Source organism: Acipenser ruthenus, chromosome 59 (genome assembly GCF_902713425.1).
Source record: "Acipenser ruthenus chromosome 59, fAciRut3.2 maternal haplotype, whole genome shotgun sequence".
Lineage (NCBI taxonomy): Eukaryota > Metazoa > Chordata > Actinopteri > Acipenseriformes > Acipenseridae > Acipenser > Acipenser ruthenus.
The window spans coordinates 3,159,090-3,180,345 of NC_081247.1; the positions used below are offsets into that span (position 1 = coordinate 3,159,090).

The following is a 21,256-nucleotide window of genomic DNA, read 5'->3' on the forward strand; positions in this document are numbered from 1 at the left end:
CTGTCGTTATACATCAGAATGTAATATAAAGAGTGTATGTAGATATGGTTTAAATGTTTAAACGCTGACACCTGCATAGCATTTAAATAATCATAAAAATGTACTGAAAGCATATCCCTGCAATCCAGCACACAGAGCAATGATTACATATCTCTTCTGTATAAAGCAGTGTGATCCAGCACACAGAGCAATGATTACAGCTCTCTTCTGTATAAAGCAGTGTGATCCAGCACACAGAGCAATGATTACAGCTCTCTTCTGTATAAAGCAGTGTGATCCAGCACACAGAGCAATGATTACAGCTCTCTTCTGTATAAAGCAGTGTGATCCAGCACACAGAGCAATGATTACAGCTCTCTTCTGTATAAAGCAGTGTGATCCAGCACACAGAGCAATGATTACAGCTCTCTTCTGTATAAAGCAGTGTGATCCAGCACACAGAGCAATGATTACAGCTCTCATGTATAAAGCAGTGTGATCCAGCACACAGAGCAATGATTACAGCTCTCTTCTGTATAAAGCAGTGTGATCCAGCACACAGAGCAATGATTACAGCTCTCTTCTGTATAAAGCAGTGTGATCCAGCACACAGAGCAATGATTACAGCTCTCATGTATAAAGCAGTGTGATCCAGCACACAGAGCAATGATTACAGCTCTCTTCTGTATAAAGCAGTGTGATCCAGCACACAGAGCAATGATTACAGCTCTCTTCTGTATAAAGCAGTGTGATCCAGCACACAGAGCAATGATTACAGCTCTCTTCTGTATAAAGCAGTGTGATCCAGCACACAGAGCAATGATTACAGCTCTCTTCTGTATAAAGCAGTGTGATCCAGCACACAGAGCAATGATTACAGCTCTCTTCTGTATAAAGCAGTGTGATCCAGCACACAGAGCAATGATTACAGCTCTCTTCTGTATAAAGCAGTGTGATCCAGCACACAGAGCAATGATTACAGCTCTCTTCTGTATAAAGCAGTGTGATCCAGCACACAGAGCAATGATTACAGCTCTCTTCTGTATAAAGCAGTGTGATCCAGCACACAGAGCAATGATTACAGCTCTCTTCTGTATAAAGCAGTGTGATCCAGCACACAGAGCAATGATTACAGCTCTCATGATTTTTTTTATTACTAGAAAAGATTAATCTGATTTCTGTTTTTTTTTTTTTTTTTTTTTTTTTTTTAGGAATATGTCCCAATAAGTGTGGTGAGTATTAAAAAAACAAAATTGTAAAACTCATTGTCTCGCTCTCTCACACATCCTCTCACTCTGTCCTCCTCTTAATTTCAAACAGTCTTGCATTGTTGCCAATGCAGCAAACGTACAGAAATATCGAACATTCCCATCTGTACTAGAACTCCCAGTCTAAACGGAGCAGATGTATTGAAGGCATCTACTCTGCTCTCTCTCTGTCTCTCTCTCTCTTGCTCAGTACAGAGCTGTATTCTATGATTCTCTCTGTCTCTCAGGTACGATGCATCAGCAGGTATTGAGCTGTGACTCGTGTGAGCTGGTGGTTTATCCGTGTCAAACTAAACACCCATTCGAACCCTGCAAAGGTAAGAGATACTTTTTAACTTAACCCTTTGCGGTCCTATGTCAGACCAGGTCCGACATTACAATTTTCCCTTTCCGGTCCATCAAAAAGACGTAACGCACAAGTCTCTAGTCGTTTTTTCTCCGGAAAAAGCAGAGAAAAGCTTTCAATGGCCGAATGAGACCGATAGGAGCCAAGAGAAGCTGGGTGGGGGGGGGGAAGGGGGTTGGATCTGAGCAATACGCATAGTCCCTTCACCACAGACATAATATGGACATAAACAAACAATATAGCTGCTTCCGCATCCAGCACTCAAAGAATATCACAGACATTTGCCAAGCTTTTTGAGAAGTTATACTAATAAAACTAGAGTTGCTAGCAACTTTACGACTTCCAAGCAGTTATCGTGAAATTGAAGCGCATTGGTTAGCGCATGTGACAGGATAGCGTGTGTGATGACGTCAGGCCAGAAGCAGGAACTGAAACAGATACTGCTGGTAGGGTGCAGTGGCTTTTGCGCAGTCTTTATTTTAAATACAAAAATAAAGTAAAAGATTTAAACAACAAAACACTGTGCTCGCAGAGTAAAATAAATACTTAAACAAAACACAAATCACAAACACAAAAATCAAACAGCCAATACAGGTCAGGCTGGGCAAATGCCTTCACTGATCCTATATGTCTGTTTAGTTTCGTTTTGTTTATTTTCCGCTTTCGCTCTCGCTCCTCCTCTGAACATCCAACCCCCCCTCTGAGCCGAGAGTGGGTCTTTTGTATTCGTGGCTGGAGCCTTAATTACCTATTAATAAATTACCTTATTAAGGCTCCAAACACATTCCCACGAGAGTTATAGGTGTGGTGTTTTAACCCCATCCCCACAACTACACATTACAAGACCGGCTCTCTCGCTGGTCTCAGACAGTAAATAATAAGACGGACGGTGCTCGACTGCCCGCACATAAACACAATAATGAATAGGATGGACGGCTTTGTTCGCCTGCCTACAAATACAATAATAATAATAAATAATAATAATAATACAAACATATATATATATATATACAAATAATAATTCAGGGCGGGGTGTACTCCGTCACAGCGCACTATGAACAAAATTTCTCACAGCTGTGCTATTTACCGTTCATGAGAAGACTTTTGAAAATTGCTCAAAATTTTCATTAAATCCAAGATGGCTGCCACACCATGTGACCAAAGGCCGCCATATTGACCACGACACAACATCCCATAGTCCTCTACATCCATGTCAAATTTTGTGCGTTTTGGTGCAGCCGATAAGAAGTCATAGGCAGTTTTATAGCCAGTTGCGTATGTTGATGATGTCATGCAGCGTGGACGCCATGATTTTCACAGCAGCAACTTCCCTTGAACAAGCGTAACAGATGACCATACTGAGATGTTTTATTCCAATTTTTGCTTCAATCGGATAAGCGGTTTCAGAGAAGATGATGTTTGAATTTTGATGATTTTATATTTTTATGGTAATTTTGTCATTAATCAATGTGGTTGCCAAACCACAGAACCAATCAGCTTCATATTAACAACAGTTAATCATGGACTATCTCTCAACATGTATAGCAATCTTCAGAGCTCTGCAGTAAGCGGTTTCCAATTACATAGGCGTTTTAACAAATTCCGCAAAATCCAATATGGCTGCCAAACCATGTGACTTGCGCAAGTTTGGACACCTGACCTGTTATCTGCACATAGCCACCAACCTACACACCCGATTTCATTAGCTTGCGATGAGGTCTCGGAAGAAAGAAATGATAATAAGAATAAGAATAATAATCCTAACAGAAACAATAGCCTTCCCCCTAGAGCTGCGAGCAACTTTACGGATTCCAAGCAGTTATCTTGAAATTTAAGCGCATTGGTTAGCGCACTATGTACAAAATTTTTCACAGCTGTGCTATTTATAATTCATCAGAAGAAGACTTTTGAAAATTGCTCAATTTTCATTAAATCCAAGATGGCTGGCACACCATGTGACCAAAGGCCGCCATATTGACCATGACACAGCATCCCATAGTCCTCTACATCCATGTCAAATTTCATACATTATAGTGCAGCCGATCAGAAGTTATAGGCAGTTTTATAGTCAGGTGCGTATGTTGATGTCATACATCACCGTTTGACCTTAAGGAGAGGTCAGAGGTCACCTGGCAATGACAGTTTTTCATAGAGCACATATGACTTCCTATACATGTTCCATTATAACTTTGACCCTGTCGGCACACCCTAGGAGTTAAAATTTCAACGTAAATTCCAATATGGCCGCCGCGCCGTGTGAGCAATTGGTTTCAATCTTCAGCAGTTATTACTTTCCAACGGTCTGTACAATTGTGTTGACACTGAAGAGCATAAGTGCAACAGTGTTCTTGTTATGGGTTGCAAAAGTTTTTTTTACAATTATCAATATGGCCGCCAAACCATGTGACCAAAATGTGTCATTTTCATATCACCAGTACTTCACGTGAGTCTCTATGGTCATATAAAGTTTCATGACTGTAGTGTATTGCACCTTGGATTTATGCAGGAATGTATGAAAATAGAGCCGTCGTGAAACGGTTATTTGCGCGCTGCGGCCATGTTTTTTAGTGAAAAACCATGGATTTTACTAACGGTAGAAAGGACCTGGTCATGAACATGCGTGCCAATTTAGGTGTCGATTGACGTTGCGGTTTAAGACAAGAAGATTGTTGAATATTTGGCGCCAATCCAGCGTAGCGGGCAAAGTAATTCTTCAATCGACCTCGATTGAACATATGTTTTTTATAGGCCATTGCTGCACTATCTGCTGCCATTGTCATAGTTCCTTCTTAAGTTGTTTTTAACTGCAAGAGTTTTGAAAAATTCCCAAAATTTCCACGAGATCCAATATGGCAGTCGAACCATGTGACTTTTTCATTTGGGGATGCCAGTCTGGTTGTCCAGCCATAGGCATCTACTTACGTATACGTTTTCATAACTCTGCGATGATGTTTGAGAAGAAAAATAATAATAACTAGAGTTGCGAGCAACTGTACGGCTTCCAAGCAGTTATCGTGAAATTTAAGCGCATTGGTTATTATAGATGAAGCGTTATTATCACAACTGTGCTAACTGTGTCGATTTTGGCACAGATATTGGAATTATTGGTTAGTAGGCAATTTAAATTTTATTTGGATGCACACAAAATCCTAAATAGTATGCAGTCATATATACTTTTAAAATAATGCATATAAGAGGCTAACATTGTTCTCAATTCTAAATCGCTCTCTGGTGGAGTTTGCGTGTGTGTGTGTGAGCGTGTGGTGCCCTATTCTTCATTTTGCAATATAAAATAGTCTACAGCATGTATTGGTTCTTGTATATTTTAATGTCACTATCATTTAATGTGCATTTTGTAAAGTAATAGAAAGTGATAATAGTGTAACGATTGGATATCAGGGGTGCAATTGGCTCAAATCCAAGACAAATTATTTCATAATAAATCACATCCAAAGTTATATTATAGCACTCAATAGTTAACCATCTGGCCCAAACATCATATCCAGCTGAATCAAAAACATCATATTGCACACTTGATAAACTCATTATAGTTTGCGCATAAATAGTAATTATTGCACATCAATAGTAGCCCAGTTATATTGCACATCTTAATCATGTATATTACACATAAGCTAGTTATATTGCACACCTTGGTTAATGGTTATATTGTGATCAGTGAAAAAAAAACCTCCATACGTCTTTTAAATAATGCACTGGGAGATTCGTTGCCATATATTCAGGATTGGCGACTGTCGTTTTGTTAGTTTGGTCTTAATTATAACTATCACTTGCTTTTGTAAATAGCTGCTACTCAAACAACAGTACGACAGAAAAGCTGCTGACGCAGCTCCATTTACTTAAATACTATAATACCCAACAATGATATACTTTTTATTATTAAAGCCAGCATAGTTATCTAAAGGGCTGTGTATAACTTTCTGTCCCTTTGCAGTTTCTGTATTAGTGTTCGTGTTATGAAACGTGCAAAATGTGGCGAAAACATCTCATAGTCCTCTACTATTATACAAAGCTTCATAAGTCTACTGCATTGTAACACTGACATATACTGCAATTTAAAAGTAGTATTACTAAACTGCTTTTATGTAACATTTACCAGGGGCAGTATATAACACCACATTAGTCGTGGCTTTTAAGAAATTACTACAGTTAAATGCTTTAGCTAGAAAGTATTCACAAATCAGTCACCATACATATAACACTCTACATACACTGACAATGCTTGTATGTTGAGTTTTGAAAATGCACGTTTTTCTAAAAGACCGTAGACATCATACAAAAGCGTGCAATTGAAAAAAGTCAAAATATTTAGTGGGGCTATAGCCCGACTTAGCCAATATGTTCCTACGCCTATGGTAAAAATAATTATATGACGATTTTTAAGCAAACTGTATTCGTGTGACTTGTAAAGTTCATGTATTAAACATTTGTTTTGATTGTGTTGTGGTTTAAAAATAATAGTGCAGTTATTTTATTTTATTTTATTTGGCTTCTGTTCACTTACAACAGCGTTCGTTTAAAAAAAAAAAAAAAATTACATAACATCTATGTACAGCCCGAGATCATGGATCAGCTGCTCAGCTACAAATATACTAAAATGTCCGCTTTTGGGGGTGATTCTCCATTAATATCTATGCGAACAGTTACAATGGTATTTTATAAAGCAAGCGATTCTGAAAAGTTCTGTCTATCCTATTCTTTATCTAAAATGAATAGTTAATGAAAGATACGCTTGCAAAGTTGCCCCCCCCCCCCCCCCCCCCCCCCCCATGCCTCTTTTTAAATGAGTTTCGTGTGCGGCGGATGCAGGATTTGTGACTGTTTGACCAGTTCAGTCGTAAAAATAATTATATGACGATTTTTAAGCAAACTGTATTCGTGTGACTTGTAAAGCTGATGTATTACACGTGTAATTGTTTCGATTGTGTTCTGCTTTAAGATGTTTTTTTCGAGTACCTTCTGTGCAGTCGTGTTCTAAAGAAAAAAAATCGGTTAACAACACTGTGACAGGGTGACTGAGTGGTCTGACGTCATGGCAGAAGCAGGAACAAAAACTGACACCAGGGACGTACTGCAGGTAAAGGCGCTCGCACCGTTTTTATTTACAAAAACAAAAATAAATAAAATATTTAAACAAAAACACACTTGCTCGTAGAGCAAAATAAAACAGGTAAACAAAACAAATCACGAACACAAATAAGGCGATCAGGCTGGGCTATAGCCGTCACTGATCACTTAGGTTTTCTTTTAGTTTCGTTTTCTTTTTTCCACTCGCCGTCTCTCTACTCGCTCTCTCCTCTCTAACACCCACCTGGAACATGGAGAGCTGCAGGCTTTTATAACAGGTGACCATCTCCCGATTAGCAACAAATTAAATCACCTAATTCGGGAGATGGCCACCTTCTGCACGAGTTTTAAAATACCATGTGGATGGGGCTTCCCATCCACGTTACTAAACAAAACAAATACAACAAAACAACCGGCACTTCGCCGTCATATAAGTACAACTAAATCATAATACTAATACAGCAGCGGACCCTCGGGAGGGGAGCCCCTGGCCATGGAGGCGGCAGCGGGAGCTCCACTTCTCCCTCGTATCCTGTACCCTGTGCGGAGCAACAGGCAGCCCCGGGCGATGCGGAGCAACAGGCAGCCCCGGGCGATGCAGAGCAACAGGCAGCCCCGGGCGATGCAGAGCAACAGGCAGCCCCGGGCGGTGGCGCACTGGCATCCCCAGGCAATGCATGACAGGGCGGCAGCGGACCCTCGGGAGGCGACGGCAGGAGGGGAGCCAGGACCAGCGGCGGTGCTTGGGTTGGCCCTCTTCTAAGCCGCTGCGCCCCAGCGGTTTTCCCCCTTGCTCGTCTTAGCAGCCTGTGCAAGGGCAGCTGCGGACCGCCAGCCTCCTGTCCCGGTCCATCCTGTCGTGAAGGGAGAGGTAGCTCCTGCTCCTCTCCCTCAGGTGGTGATGGTGGAGGCAGAGGCAGCTCCTGCTCCTCTCCCCCAGGTGGTGATGGTGGAGGCAGAGGCAGCTCCTGCTCCTCTGCTCCTGGCGAAGGCGGCAGGGGCTCCTCCCCTTCTGGCGGCGAAGGCGGCAGGGGCTCCTCCCCTTCTGGCGGCGAAGGCGGCAGGGGCTCCTCCCCTTCTGGCGGCGAAGGCGGCAGGGGCTCCTCCCCTTCTGGCGGCAGGGGCTCCTCCCCTTCTGGCTGCAGCCGTGAAACCAGCAGGCATGCTCCCTCTGCTGGTGGCGGGATGGAGGCGGAACCAGCAGGCATGCTCTCTCTGCTGGTGGCGGCGGGAGCGACACGTCATCCTCCCATGGAGGTGGAGGTGGCACCAGCAGGAACTCACCCTCTGCTGGCAGGTACCTGGGCTGTGGATGTTCGACCTTCCCCCTTTTGGGCTGTGGACGCTCAGTCTCCTCCCTCTTGGGCTGTTGACGCACCGACTCCCTCTCCAGGTCAGTGTCCCCTCTCTGCTTCCTTCTCACCTTTTCTCCCTTGGCCTGTGGAGGTGATGGGGTCTGCTGCTCCAGCAGCCAAAACCACCCTAATGCACAGGACACCCTCCCCATGGTGTAGGCTTCCCAGAAGCAGGGGTCTTCATAGGGGCAGTCCCCCTGGTCATGCCCAAACTCCCTGCAGATGACACACAGGGGGGCCCCTTCAGCTCTCCACTGCTCCTGTTCCGTGTCCCAGTAAGGGGGTCCCAGTTGGGTGGGGTCCCGTGACCACCATCTCCTCTCACCTCTCTCCTGCTGCTGCTTCTGGCAGCCCTTCCTCCTTCCTCTTCTTCCTCCCATCTTCACACTCCTTTTCTTCCTCCAAACACAATTAGAAAAAAAAAAAAAAAAAAAAAAAAAGCTGCAGTACCCTCTTCTGCCTGCGTCTAGGAGGCGCTGGTGATCCCACGCTGGACACCACATGTGACAGGGTGACTGAGTGGTCTGACGTCACGTACTGCAGGTAAAGGCGCTCGCGTCGTTTTTATTTACAAAAACAAAGATAAATAAAATATTTAAACAAAAACACACTTGCTCGTAGAGCAAAATAAAACAGGTAAACAAAACAAATCACGAACACAAATAAGGCGATCAGGCTGGGCTATAGCCGTCACTGATCACTTAAGTTTTCTTTTAGTTTCGTTTTCTTTTTTCCACTCGCCGTCTCTCTACTCGCTCTCTCCTCTCTAACACCCACCTGGAACATGGAGAGCTGCAGGCTTTTATAACAGGTGACCATCTCCCGATTAGAAACAAATTAAATCACCTAATTAATTCGGGAGATGGCCACCTTCTGCACGAGTTTTAAAATACCATGTGGATGGGGCTTTCCATCCACGTTACTAAACAAAACAAATACAACAAAACAACCGGCGCTTCGCCGTCATATAAATACAACTAAATCATAATACTAATACAAAATAACACAGGGGCGGAGGGGTACCCCGTTCTAAAAATAAATAAACAAATCAAATGTACAGGGCACCTCGCCCTGTTACAAACACATTCTTGTACTACCCGAGCTCAGTCATTTTTTGTAATACTTGGTGTGTGTGTGAGAGAGAATGTGTAGTTTTGTAACGCCAGCCTTTCCAGTGTAATTACTGTGTTTTAAGTTACATGAGTTAGTGAAACGGTTCTTGACAGACACCGCCAAAAAAAATGGCTGCTTTTAAGATTTTTTTTTGCTCAATTTCCATGGTAAGCTGTCCCCAGTGGTGGGTATGTGTCATTTCAGGGTATAATTTGGCATGTCACCCATATTGGCAGCCATGTTTGTTTATGTTGGAACTTTTCCTGACTAACTTTTTTAGAGGACAGTACAAAGATAACGTATACCCAAGATTCACGTAAATCAGCCAAAGGGCTCATGAGGAGTTGTTGTTTAAGTGTTTTACGGAAAATCCAACATCTGACCGATCCATTTTTCCTTAAGTATAATCAATCGTGGACATGAGCGCACTATGTACAAAATTTTTCACAGCTGTTCTATTTTACCGTTCATGAGAACAAGACTTTTGAAAATTGCACAAAAAATGTCATTAAATCTAAGATGGCTGCCACACCATGTGACCTAAGGCCGCCATATTGACCATGGCACAACATCTCATAGTCCTCTACATCTGTGTCAAATTTCGTGCATTTTGGTGCAGCATAGGCAGTTTTATAGCCAGTTGCGTATGTTGATGATGTCATGCAGCGTGGACGCCATGATTCTCACAGTAGCAACTTCCCTTGAACAAGCGTAACAGATGGCCATACTGAGATGTTTTATTCCAATTTTTGTTTCAATCGGATAAGCGGTTTCACAGAAGATGATGTTTGAATTTTGATAATTTCATATTTGTCATTAATCGACGTGGTTGCCAAACCACATAACCAATCAGCTTCATATTAACAGCAGTTAATCATGGACTATCCCTCAACATGTATAGCAATTTTCAGAGCTCTGCAGTAAGCGGTTTCCGATTACATAGGCGTTTTAACAAATTCTGCAAAATCCAATATGGCTGCCAAACCATGTGACTTGCGCAAGTTTGGACACCTGACCTCCTATCTGCACATAGCCACCTACCTACACACCCGATTTCATAAGCCTGCGATGAGGTTTCGGAAGAAAGAAAAATAATAATAATAATAACTAGAGTTGCGAACAACTTTACGGTTTCCAAGCAGTTATTGTGAAATCCATGTGATCAATCATCTTCATTCAACTGTGAGCATTACTTCACGTAGGGTTGTACAACTCTATGTAATTTGAAGTGTTTACGTGCAACAGTGTTCCTGTTATGAAACGCGAAAATGTGGCCAAAACATCAACTTTTCATAGTTCTGTACTATTATACAAAGCTTCATACTACTACGTTGTACCACTGACATATACTGCAATATGTGCAAAAAGATTAATGCTGAAATTTCATTGGTCCACAGCAGCCATGTTTTTTGCTGTAGCAACCTCCCTTGAACAAGAGTAAAAGATAATCATACTTAGATCATCTATGCTCATTTTGGCTTCAGTCAGAACTCTGCATGTTATATAACAACTATCTGCAGTCAATAAGAAATTATGGGAAGTTTTACAGCCAGCTTTAAATTTGACCTTTAGCAGAGCTTAACCATACTATATAAAACAAGCGATTTAAAAAATTAACATTAATCTTACAACATTAATCTTAGTTAATCTCGGTTTTAATCGCATATTAAATTGTTACAATTACTATGTCCATCTAGTTTAAATTTGTTTTATTACTGATGCTATTGTTTTTATTATCCTTAACTGTAAATAAAATTGTTTCAAATGTATTTATTTATGTATTTATTTAACCACCACCCAAATTTACAAGGGGCAATAATTCAGAAATTACAAGTACAACCAACACAATAAAGTGTGCGGTTCAAGCTTGATCAGCAGCATACAGAGATCAGAAAATATAATACATAAGATATACTGTATATTTTTAAATGTGATTGTGAACTGAAATAAAATAAAGTATTATACTTAGCTTGATAAGGGCTTGCAGCGATCCTGCATTTCTGTCGAGACTGGTGGGTTTAATTTGTTATTGTTAAAGAGCTGCTAGTGTATTTTGAGACATGAAGACGTTTTCAGCACGCAGCAGACTTGATGTACTCATGTTTGATACTGGAACTCACTTTGACAGTATCCAAGTAAGCGTCTTTCTGTCCAGTGAGCCGTCAAAAAAAAAAAAAAAAAAAAAAAAAAATCCTATTCATTTTTAGTGCTTTGCTCCATGAAGAGGTTCAGTGACTAACTTTCTATTTAAACAATAACTGCACTCAGACACTCAATACAATGTTGCTGCAGCCTGGATTGAAGTACAGTGTGCTGAAAGGCTCAATACACAGCAATGCGATTAACGCGTGTTAAAATAATTAATCTCTAAATACATTTACGCGTTAATCGCAGAAGTTAATTGTGATTAATTGACAGCCCTAATTATTATTATTATTAGTGTGTGTATTATGTTTTTTAGATTTATTATATTTATAAATGTGTACTTTGTTTTGTTGTGCAGCACATTTAATTATTATTATAATTTGTAGATTTTTTAAGTAGCTGCTACTCAAACAACATTGACAGAAAAGCTGCTGATGCAGCTTCATTTACTTTCCACCTCAGCATAATTATATGTGCCATTTAAAACGTTTGCAGCATCAAAATCTATAATACCCAACAATGGGAAACTTTATTATTATTATTAAAGCCAGCACAGTCATCCAAAAGGGCAGTATATAACTTTCTGTCCCTTTGCAGTTTGTATTTTCTCCTTCGTTTTTGTTATGCAAGAAATACAAAAAACATGTCTGCTTTTAGAAATATTTTTTCAAAGACTGCTCAGTTTAATGGCCACAGCTGACCCCAGTGATGGGAATGTGTTATTTCAGGCTGAGAAAAGAGCAAAACTGCCATTTCACCCATATTGATTGGCTCATGGCGGTCATGTTTGTTCAGTAGGAACTGTTCCTGACTAGCTTTTTTTAGAGGACAGTACAAAGATAACATATACCCAAGATTCACGTCAATCAGCCAAAGGGCTCATGAGGAGTTGTTATTTAAGTGTTTTATGCAAAATCCAACATAGCTGCCGCACCATGTGACCGATCCATTTTTCCTTAAGTAGAATCAACCGTGGACATGAGCGCACTATGTACAGAATTTTTCACAGCTGTACTAATTTCCGTTCATGAGAAGAAGACTTTTGAATATTGTCCAAACTTTTCATTAAATCCAAGATGGCTGCCACATCATGTGACCAAAGGCCGCCATATTGACCACGACACAACATCATAGTCCTCAACATCCGTGTCAAATATTGTGCGTTTTGGTGCAGCCGATAAGTTATAGGCAGTTTTATAGCCAGTTGCGTATGTTGATGATGTCATGCAGCGTGGACGCCATGATTTTCACAGTAGCAACTTCCCTTGAACAAGCGTAACAGATGACCATGCTGAGATGTTTTATTCCAATTTTTGTTTCAATCGGATAAGCGGTTTCAGAGAAGAAGATGTTTGAAGTTTGATTTTATATTTTAATGGTAATTTTATGACATTAATCAATTTTGTTGCCAAACCACAGAACCAATCAATCAGCTTCATATTAACAGCAGTTAATCATGGACTATTCCTCAACATGTATAGCAATTTTCAGAACTCTGCAATAAGCGGTTTCAGATGCATAGGCATTTCAACAAATTCCGCAAAATCCAATATGGCTACCAAACCATGTGACTTGCGCAAATTTGCTGAATATCACCGACTATCATCCATAGGCATCTACCAGTGTACAGAATTTTGTGAGTTTTTGAGCATGTTTTGGCAGAAAAGAAATAATAATAATAATCCTAACAAAAACAATAGGCTTCCCCAGCCTATGGCTTGGAAGCCCAATAAAAAGGGACTAGGAGCTCTTAAAATAAACAAATCCCTGGGCCGAATGAGATCCTCCCAATAGTACTCAAAGAAATGAAAAGTTATTTACAAACCGCTAACCAAGATCATGCAACAAGATTTCCATTACACGAGAGTAGATGTTAAAACTTCATGCTGATTTGAACTCGGCTCTCGCCAAGATAAGCACCAACTAAGACGTAGCTTTACAGTAAACTAATGTGATCCATATGTGTCTCCATCCATTTACGTTTCCTTCCGTATGATGATGTAGATATCCTTCTGTCTGGTGTTGATGGCTGAAGTGTAATGCTGGCTCCAGGGATCAGCTTATTTTGCCTCCCTGGCGCATCAGCACACACAACGGCTGCGATGCTAGCTCCGGGGATCAACCACAGTGCGGCCTCCCCAGCGCATCAGCATGACAACCGTCTGGATTGAGCTAAGTAGGGTACATCTCTGGGGTCTTCAAGTGGGCACCTTCCATCCTCAGTGTTTCGTCGACTAGCCCACGACACCTCAAGAGGGCTCGACGGTAATTCTGGCATCCCAGCATCACCCCCCTCCGGCCCCACACTCAACTCAGCCCAGCTTACTTACTTGTACATCGGCATTTCTTTCTTTCTATTGTGCTTGAGATCCAGCCAGAATCTTTCCGTCTCAACCACAGCCAGTTGCTGCTCCTTTCTGCTGCTTCAGATAAGTTCTTCACTGTGCGACGCAACTCTTGGCCACTGAATCCAACGTCTCTAAGAAACCAGGTTGTAGAGTGTGCCACAAATCCTCGACAACCCACTTCCACTGGGTAAACCCGGACTCTCCATCCTCGCTGTTCCGCTTCAGTGGCTAGTTGAGCATACCGCAGTTTCTTCCTCTCATACGCCTCATCTACAGCATCCTCCCATGGCACTGTTAACTCTACCAGGTGAATAAGGCGTGCTGATCCAGACCACAAGACAATATCTGGTCGAAGGTTAGTGGTGGCAATCTCAGGTGGAAAAATAAGCCGTTGACCAACATCTGCCAGCATTTTCCAGTCTCTATCAGCTTCCTTTTCTTGGTGGTTGCTCTCCTGGGCGGAGGAATGTTGTCTTTTGTGTGTAATGTTTTGATGGAACAGGTGGCAACTTATTGGTCATGTTACGCTTGTCTTCCAATGCTAAGGCCAAACATCGCAGCACCTGGTCATGGCGCCAAGTAAACCGTCCTTGGCTAAGAGCCACCTTGCATCCTGTCAAAATGTGCCTTAATGGGGGATCCTCTCCTACCCAGAGGTTTAGGTTCTGTGGTGATTGGAGAACATCATATGTTGACCTGATGAGGAAACTGATCCTGCTCTGTTCCATTGACCATAGGTCTTGCCAGCCAATCTTGCGTTGTTCCACACTCTCCCATCTCATCCATTCTCCCTGCTTGGCCTGGGAAATGGCCTTTATACACCTCATCCTCTCCTCCTGCTTTTGCATCTCATTGACTACCAGCTTCCTCCTTTGAGCTGGGGCTGCCTTGTGCCATGTAGGAGGAGCTGAACTGAGACCAAGACCCCCTCTTCCATGCTGAACTTGCCCCATGATATCACCAATTCGAAGGGCAGCCTTTGCATCTTCCACAGCTTTCTTTGCTGCCCACTTTCTTCCAGTTTTCAACACAGGTGCTGCCTCCCTTACGCATTTGTCGCGTGACTCTACAAATGTCATTTCCAGTCTGACCTTGGCGCACTTAAACTCCTCGGTTAGAGCGGAGACTGGTAGCTGCAGTATTCCTTTACCATAAAGTCCCACTCTGCTGAGGCAGCGTGGAACTCCCAACCATTTCCTGATGTATGACAACAGTCTCTTGACACAGGGGTTGTACCGACAGACTGGAAAATAGCAAACGTAATACCGATCCACAAAAAGGGAGACAAAACCGAACCACGTAACTACAGACCAATAAGCCTGACTTCTATTATATGTAATCTTATGGAAACTATAATAAGATCCAAAATGGAAAATTATCTATATGGTAACAATATCCTGGGAGACAGTCAGCATGGTTTTAGGAAAGGGAGATTGTGTCTAACTAACCTAAATTCTCAAACTGAACGCAGTAGGGATTCAAGGAAATGCATGCACATGGATTAGGGAGTGGTTAACATAAAGAAAACATTAAGTACTGATTAGAGGAGAAACCTCAAAATGGAGCGAGGTAACCAGTGGTGTACCACAGGGATCAGTAGTAGGTCTTCTGCTATTCCTAATCTACATTAATGATTTAGATTATGGTATATTAAGCAAACTTGTTAAATTTGCAGACAACACTGCAAAAACAGGAGGAGTGGCAAACACTGTTGCAGCAGCAAAGGTCATTCAAAATGATCTAGACAGCATTCAAAACTTTGCAGACACATGGCAAATGAAATTTAATAGAGAAAAATGTAAAGTATTGCATGCAGGCAATAAAAATGTGCATTATAAATATCATATGGGAGACACTGAAATTGAAGAAGGGAACTATAAAAAAGACTTAGGAGTTTATGTTGACTCAGAAATGTCTTCATCTAGACAATGTGGGGAAGCTATAAAAAAAAGGCCAACAAGATGCTCAGATATATTGTGAGAAGTGTTGAATTTAAATCAAGGGAAGTAATGTTAAAACTTTACAATGCATTAGTAAGACCTCACCTAGGATATTGTGTTCAGTTCTGGTCACCTTGTTACAAAAAAAAGAGATATTGCTGCTCTAGAAAGAGTGCAAAGAAGAGCAACCAGAATTATCCTGGGCTTAAAAGGCATGTCGTATGCAGACAGGCTAAAAGAATTGAATCTATTCAGTCTTGAACAAAGAAGACTACGCGGCGATCTGATTCAAACATTCAAAATCCTAATAGGTATAGACAATGTCGACCCAGGGGATTTCTTTTGACCTGAAAAAAGAAACAAGGACCAGGGGTCACAAATGGAGATTAGATAACGGGGCATTCAGAACAGAAAATAGGAGGCACTTTTTTACACAGAGAATTGTGAGGGTCTGGAACCAACTCCCCAGTAATGTTGTTGAAGCTGACACCCTGGGATCCTTCAAGAAGCTGCTTGATGAGATTCTGGGATCAATAAGCTACTAACAACCAAACGAGCAAGATGGGCTGAATGGCCTCCTCTCGTTTTGTAAACTTTCTTATGTTCTAATAACTAGAGTTGTTAGCAACTATAAAGGCTTCCAAGCAGTTATCGTGAAATTTATGCGCATTGGTTATTATAGATGAAACGTTATCATCACAACTGTGCTAACTGTGTCAATTTTGGCACAAATATGAAAAGACTTTTGAAAATTGCTCAATTTTCATTAAATCTAAGATGGCTGCCACACCATGTGACCAAAGGCCGCCATATTGACCACGGCACAACATCCCATAGTCCTCTTCATCCTTGTCAAATTTCGTGCATTTTGGTGCAGCCGATAAGAAGTTAGGCAGTTTTATAGCTAGTTGCATATGTTGATGATGTCATGCATCACGTTTGACCTTTAGGAGAGGTCAGAGGTCGTGGACGATGACATTTTTTCATAGAGCACATATGACTTCCTATACGTGTTCCATTATAACTATGACCCTGTCGGCACGCCCTATTTCAACGTAAATTCCAATATGGCCGCCGCGCCGTGTGAGCAATCGGTTTCAATCTTCAGCAGTTATTACTTTCCAACGGTCTGTACAATTGTGTTGCAACTGAAGAGTATAAGTGCAACGGTGTTCTTGTTATGGGTTGCAAAAGTTTTTTTACAATTATCAATATGGCCGCCAAACCATGTGACCAAAATGTGTAATTTTCATATCACCAGTACTTCACGTGAGTCTCTATGGTCATATAAAGTTTCACGACTGTAGTGTATTGCACCTTTGATTTATGCACGAATGTATGAAAATAGAGCCATCGTGAAACGGTTATTTGCACGCTGCGGCCATGTTTTTTAGCGATAAAGCGTGGATTTTACTAATGGTAGAAAGGACCTGGTCATGAACATGCGGGCCAATTTAGGTGTGGATTGACTTTGCGGTTTAAGACAAGAAGATTGTTGAATATTTGGCGCCAATCCAGCGTAGCGGGCAAAGTAAATGTTCAATCGACCTTGATTGAACATATGTTTTTTATAGGCCATTGCTGCACTATCTGCTGCCATTGTCACAGTTCCACCTTAAGTTGTTTTTAACTGCAAGAGTTTTGAAAAATTCCCCAAATTTCCACGCGATCCAGTATGGCGGTCGAACCATGTGACTTTTTCATTTGGGGATGCCAGTCTGGTTGTCCAGCCATAGGCATCTACTTACGTATACGTTTTCATAACTCTACGATGATGTTTGGGAAGAAAAATAATAATAACTAGAGTTGCGAGCAACTTTACGGCTTCCAAGCAGTTATCATGACATTTAAGCGCATTGGTTATTATAGATGAAGCGTTATCATCACAACTGTGCTAACTGTGTCGATTTTGGCACAGATATTGGAATTATTGGTTAGTAGGCAATTTAAATTTTATTTGGATGCACACAAAATCCTAAATAGTATGCAGTCATATATACTTTGAAAATAATGCATATAAGAGGCTAACATTGTTCTCAATTCTAGATCACTCTTTGTTTGAGTTTGTGTGCGTGTGTGTGAGCGTGTGGTGCCCTATTCTTAATTTTGCAATATAAAATAAAGTCTACAGCATGTATTGGTTCTTGTATATTTTAATGCCTCTATCATTTAATGTGCATTTTTTAAAGTAATAGAAAGTGATAATAGTGTAACGATTGGCTATCAGGGGTGCAATTGGCTCAAATCCAAGACAAATTATTTCATAATAAATCACATCCAAAGTTATATTATGGCACTCAATAGTTAACCATCTGGCCCAAACATCATATCCAGCTGAATCAAAAACATCATATTGCACACTTGATAAACTCATTATAGTTTGCGCATAAATAGTAATTATTGCACATCAATAGTTGCCCAGTTATATTGCACACCTTAATCATGTATATTACACATAAGCTAGTTATATTGCACACCTTGGTTAATGATTATATTGTGATCAGTGAAAAAAAAAACCTCCAGACGTCTTTTAAATAATGCACTGGGAGATTCGTTGCCATATATTCAGGATTGGCGACTGTTTTGTTAGTTTAGTCTTAATTATAACTATCACTTGCTTTTGTAAATAGCTGCTACTCAAACAGCAGTACGACAGAAAAGCTGCTGACGCAGCTCCATTTACTTAAATACTATAATACCCAACAATGATATACTTTTTATTATTAAAGCCAGCATAGTTATCTAAAGGGCTGTGTAACTTTCTGTCCCTTTTGCAGTTTCTGTATTAGTGTTCGTGTTATGAAACGCGCAAAATGTGGCAAACATCAACTTCTCATAGTCCTCTACTATTATACAAAGCTTCATAAGTCTACTGCATTGTAACACTGATATATACTGCAATTTAAAAGTAGTATTACTAAACTGCTTTTATGTAACGTTTACCAGGGACAGTATATAACACCACATTAGTCGTGGCTTTTAAGAAATTACTACAGTTAAATGCTTTAGCTAGAAAGCATTCACAAGTCAGTCACCATACATATAACACTCTACATACACTGACAATGCTTGTATGTTGAATTTTGAAAATGCACGTTTTTCTAAAAGACTGTAGACATCATAAAAAAAGCATGCAATTGAAAAAAGTCAAAATATTTAGTGGGGCTATAGCCTGACTTAGCCAATATGCTCAGCTACAAATTTACTAAAATGTCCGCTTTTGGGGGTGATTCTACGTTAATATCTATGCGATCTTCACAGTTACAATGGTATTTTATAAAGCAAGTGATTCTGAAAAGTTCTGTCTATCCTATTCTTTATCTAAAATGAATAGTTAATGAAAGATTCGCTTGCAAAGTCGCCCCCCCCCCCCCCATGCCTCTTTTTAAATGAGTTTCGTGCGCGGCAGATGCAGGATTTGTGACTGTTTGACCACAGTTCAGTCGTAAAAATAATTATATGACGATTTTTAAGCAAACTGTATTCGTGTGACTTGTAAAGCTCATGTATTAAACATGTAAGTGTTTCGATTGTGTTGTGGTTTAAAAAGAATAGTGCCGTTTTTATTTTTTTATTTTATTTGGCTTCTGTATACTTACAACAGGGTTTAAAAAAATGATTACCTAACATCTATGTACAGCCCGAGATCATGGTATTTTTTTTTTTAAATACTTACAATGTGTACAGGTCTGCCTGCATGTCCATGAGTTTACTTTTAGAAAACAAACATTACAGCAGAGAATTTGGTCAGCTACAGATATACTAAAATGTCAGTTTTTGGGGTGATTCTCCGTGAATAACTATGCGATCTTCACAGTTACAATGGTATTTTATAGAGCAAGGGAATCTGAATAGTTCTGTCTGTACTATTCTTTATCTAAAATGAATAGTTAATGAAAGATACGCTTTTAAATGTTATGTGCGCTGCGGTTGCAGGATTTGTGACTGTTTGACCACAGTTCAGTCGTAAAAATAATTGTATGATGATTTTTAAACAAACTTAAAAATCGACTTGTGACTTGTAAAGCTGATGTATTAAACATGTAATTGTTTCGATTGTGTTCTGCTTTAAGATGTTTTTTTCGAGTACCTTCTGTGCAGTCGTGTTCTAAAGAAAAAAAATCGGTTAACAACACATTCTTGTACTACCCGAGCTCAGTCATTTTTTGTAATACTTGGTGTGTGTGTGAGTGTGTAGTTTTGTAACGCCAGCCTTTCCAGTGTAATTACTGTGTTTTAAGTTACATGAGTTAGTGAAACAGTTCTTGACAGACACCACCAAAAGAATGGCTGCTTTTAAGATTTTTTTTGCTCAATTTCCATGGTAAGCTGTCCCCAATGGTGGGAATGTGTCATTTCAGGGTATAATTTGGCATGTCACCCATATTGATTGGCTCATGGCAGCCATGTTTGTTGATGTAGGAACTTTTCCTGACTAACTTTTTTAGAGGACAGTACAAAGATAACTTATACCCAAGATTAATGTCAATCAGCCAAAGGGCTCATGAGGAGTTGTTGTTTAAGCATTTTACACAAAATCGAACATAGCTGCCACACCATGTGACCGATCCATTTTTCCTTAAGTAGAATCATTCGTGGACATGAGCGCACTATGTACAACATTTTTCACAGCTGTTCTATTTTACCGTTCATGAGAACAAGACTTTTGAAAATTGCACAAAAAATGTAATTAAATCTAAGATGGCTGCCACACCATGTGACCAAAGGCCGCCATATTGACCATGACACAACATCACATAATCCTCAACATCCGTGTCAAATTTTGTGCATTTTGGTGAAGCATAGGCAGTTTTATAGCCAATTGCGTATGTTGATGATGTCATGCAGCGTGGACGCCATGATTTTCACAGTAGCAACTTCCCTTGAACAAGCGTAACAGATGACCATGCTGAGATGTTTTATTCCAATTTTTGTTTCAATCGGATAAGCGGTTTCAGAGAAGAAGATGTTTGAATTTTGATGATTTTATATTTTTATGGTAATTTTATGTCATTAATCAATGTGGTTGCCAAACCACAGAACCAATCAGCTTCATATTAACAACAGTTAATCATGGACTATCCCTCAACATGTATAGCAATTTTCAGAACTCTGCAGTAAGTGGTTTCCGATACATAGGCGTTTTAACAAATTCCACAAAATCCAATATGGCTGCCGATATGACTTGCGCCTTAACCCTTTGCGGTCCATTGTCGGACCTGGTCCAACATTGCAATTATTCCTATCCGGTCCATTGTCAGACCCTGTCCGACATCATCAAAAAAAGCACAAAAAACGGGTTTCTAGTCGTTTTTTCTCCGGAGAAAGCCGAGAAAACCATTCAATGGTCGAGTGGGAGCGACAGGAGCCGAGACAAGCTGATAAAAAAAAAACAAAAAAAACAAAAAAAGGCGTATCTCATGAATACTCATACTTGCCCCGGGGTTCAGATGGGGTGGCCATAAGGAAACAAGCTGGCTGTTACTGAATCAGCGCACAGAGAATATCACGGACATTTGCAGAGCTTTTTTGAGATGTTATATTAATAAAATAATGACTTGGATCGCATTATTGAGGAGTTTGGTGATTAAAACGAGTGATCAGGAGATGATTGATCGGTATGTACGACTATTATTATTATTATTATTATTATTATTATTATTATTATTATTTATTT

At 40.4% G+C, this 21,256-nt stretch overlaps 1 protein-coding gene across 1 annotated transcript in view; it reads left to right on the forward strand.

The window, feature by feature from the left end:
• Positions 1–1,193: 1,193 nt before the first annotated feature.
• The window catches only part of LOC131725027 (izumo sperm-egg fusion protein 1), a 45,909-nt gene continuing 25,846 nt past the window's right edge, over positions 1,194–21,256 (forward strand). Inside the window, exons 1-2 of the mRNA XM_059018359.1 lie at positions 1,194–1,211; positions 1,475–1,564. Coding sequence (XP_058874342.1) covers positions 1,480–1,564 — 85 coding nt within the window. The 5' untranslated portion in view covers positions 1,194–1,211; positions 1,475–1,479. The remainder of the gene's footprint in view (positions 1,212–1,474; positions 1,565–21,256) is intronic.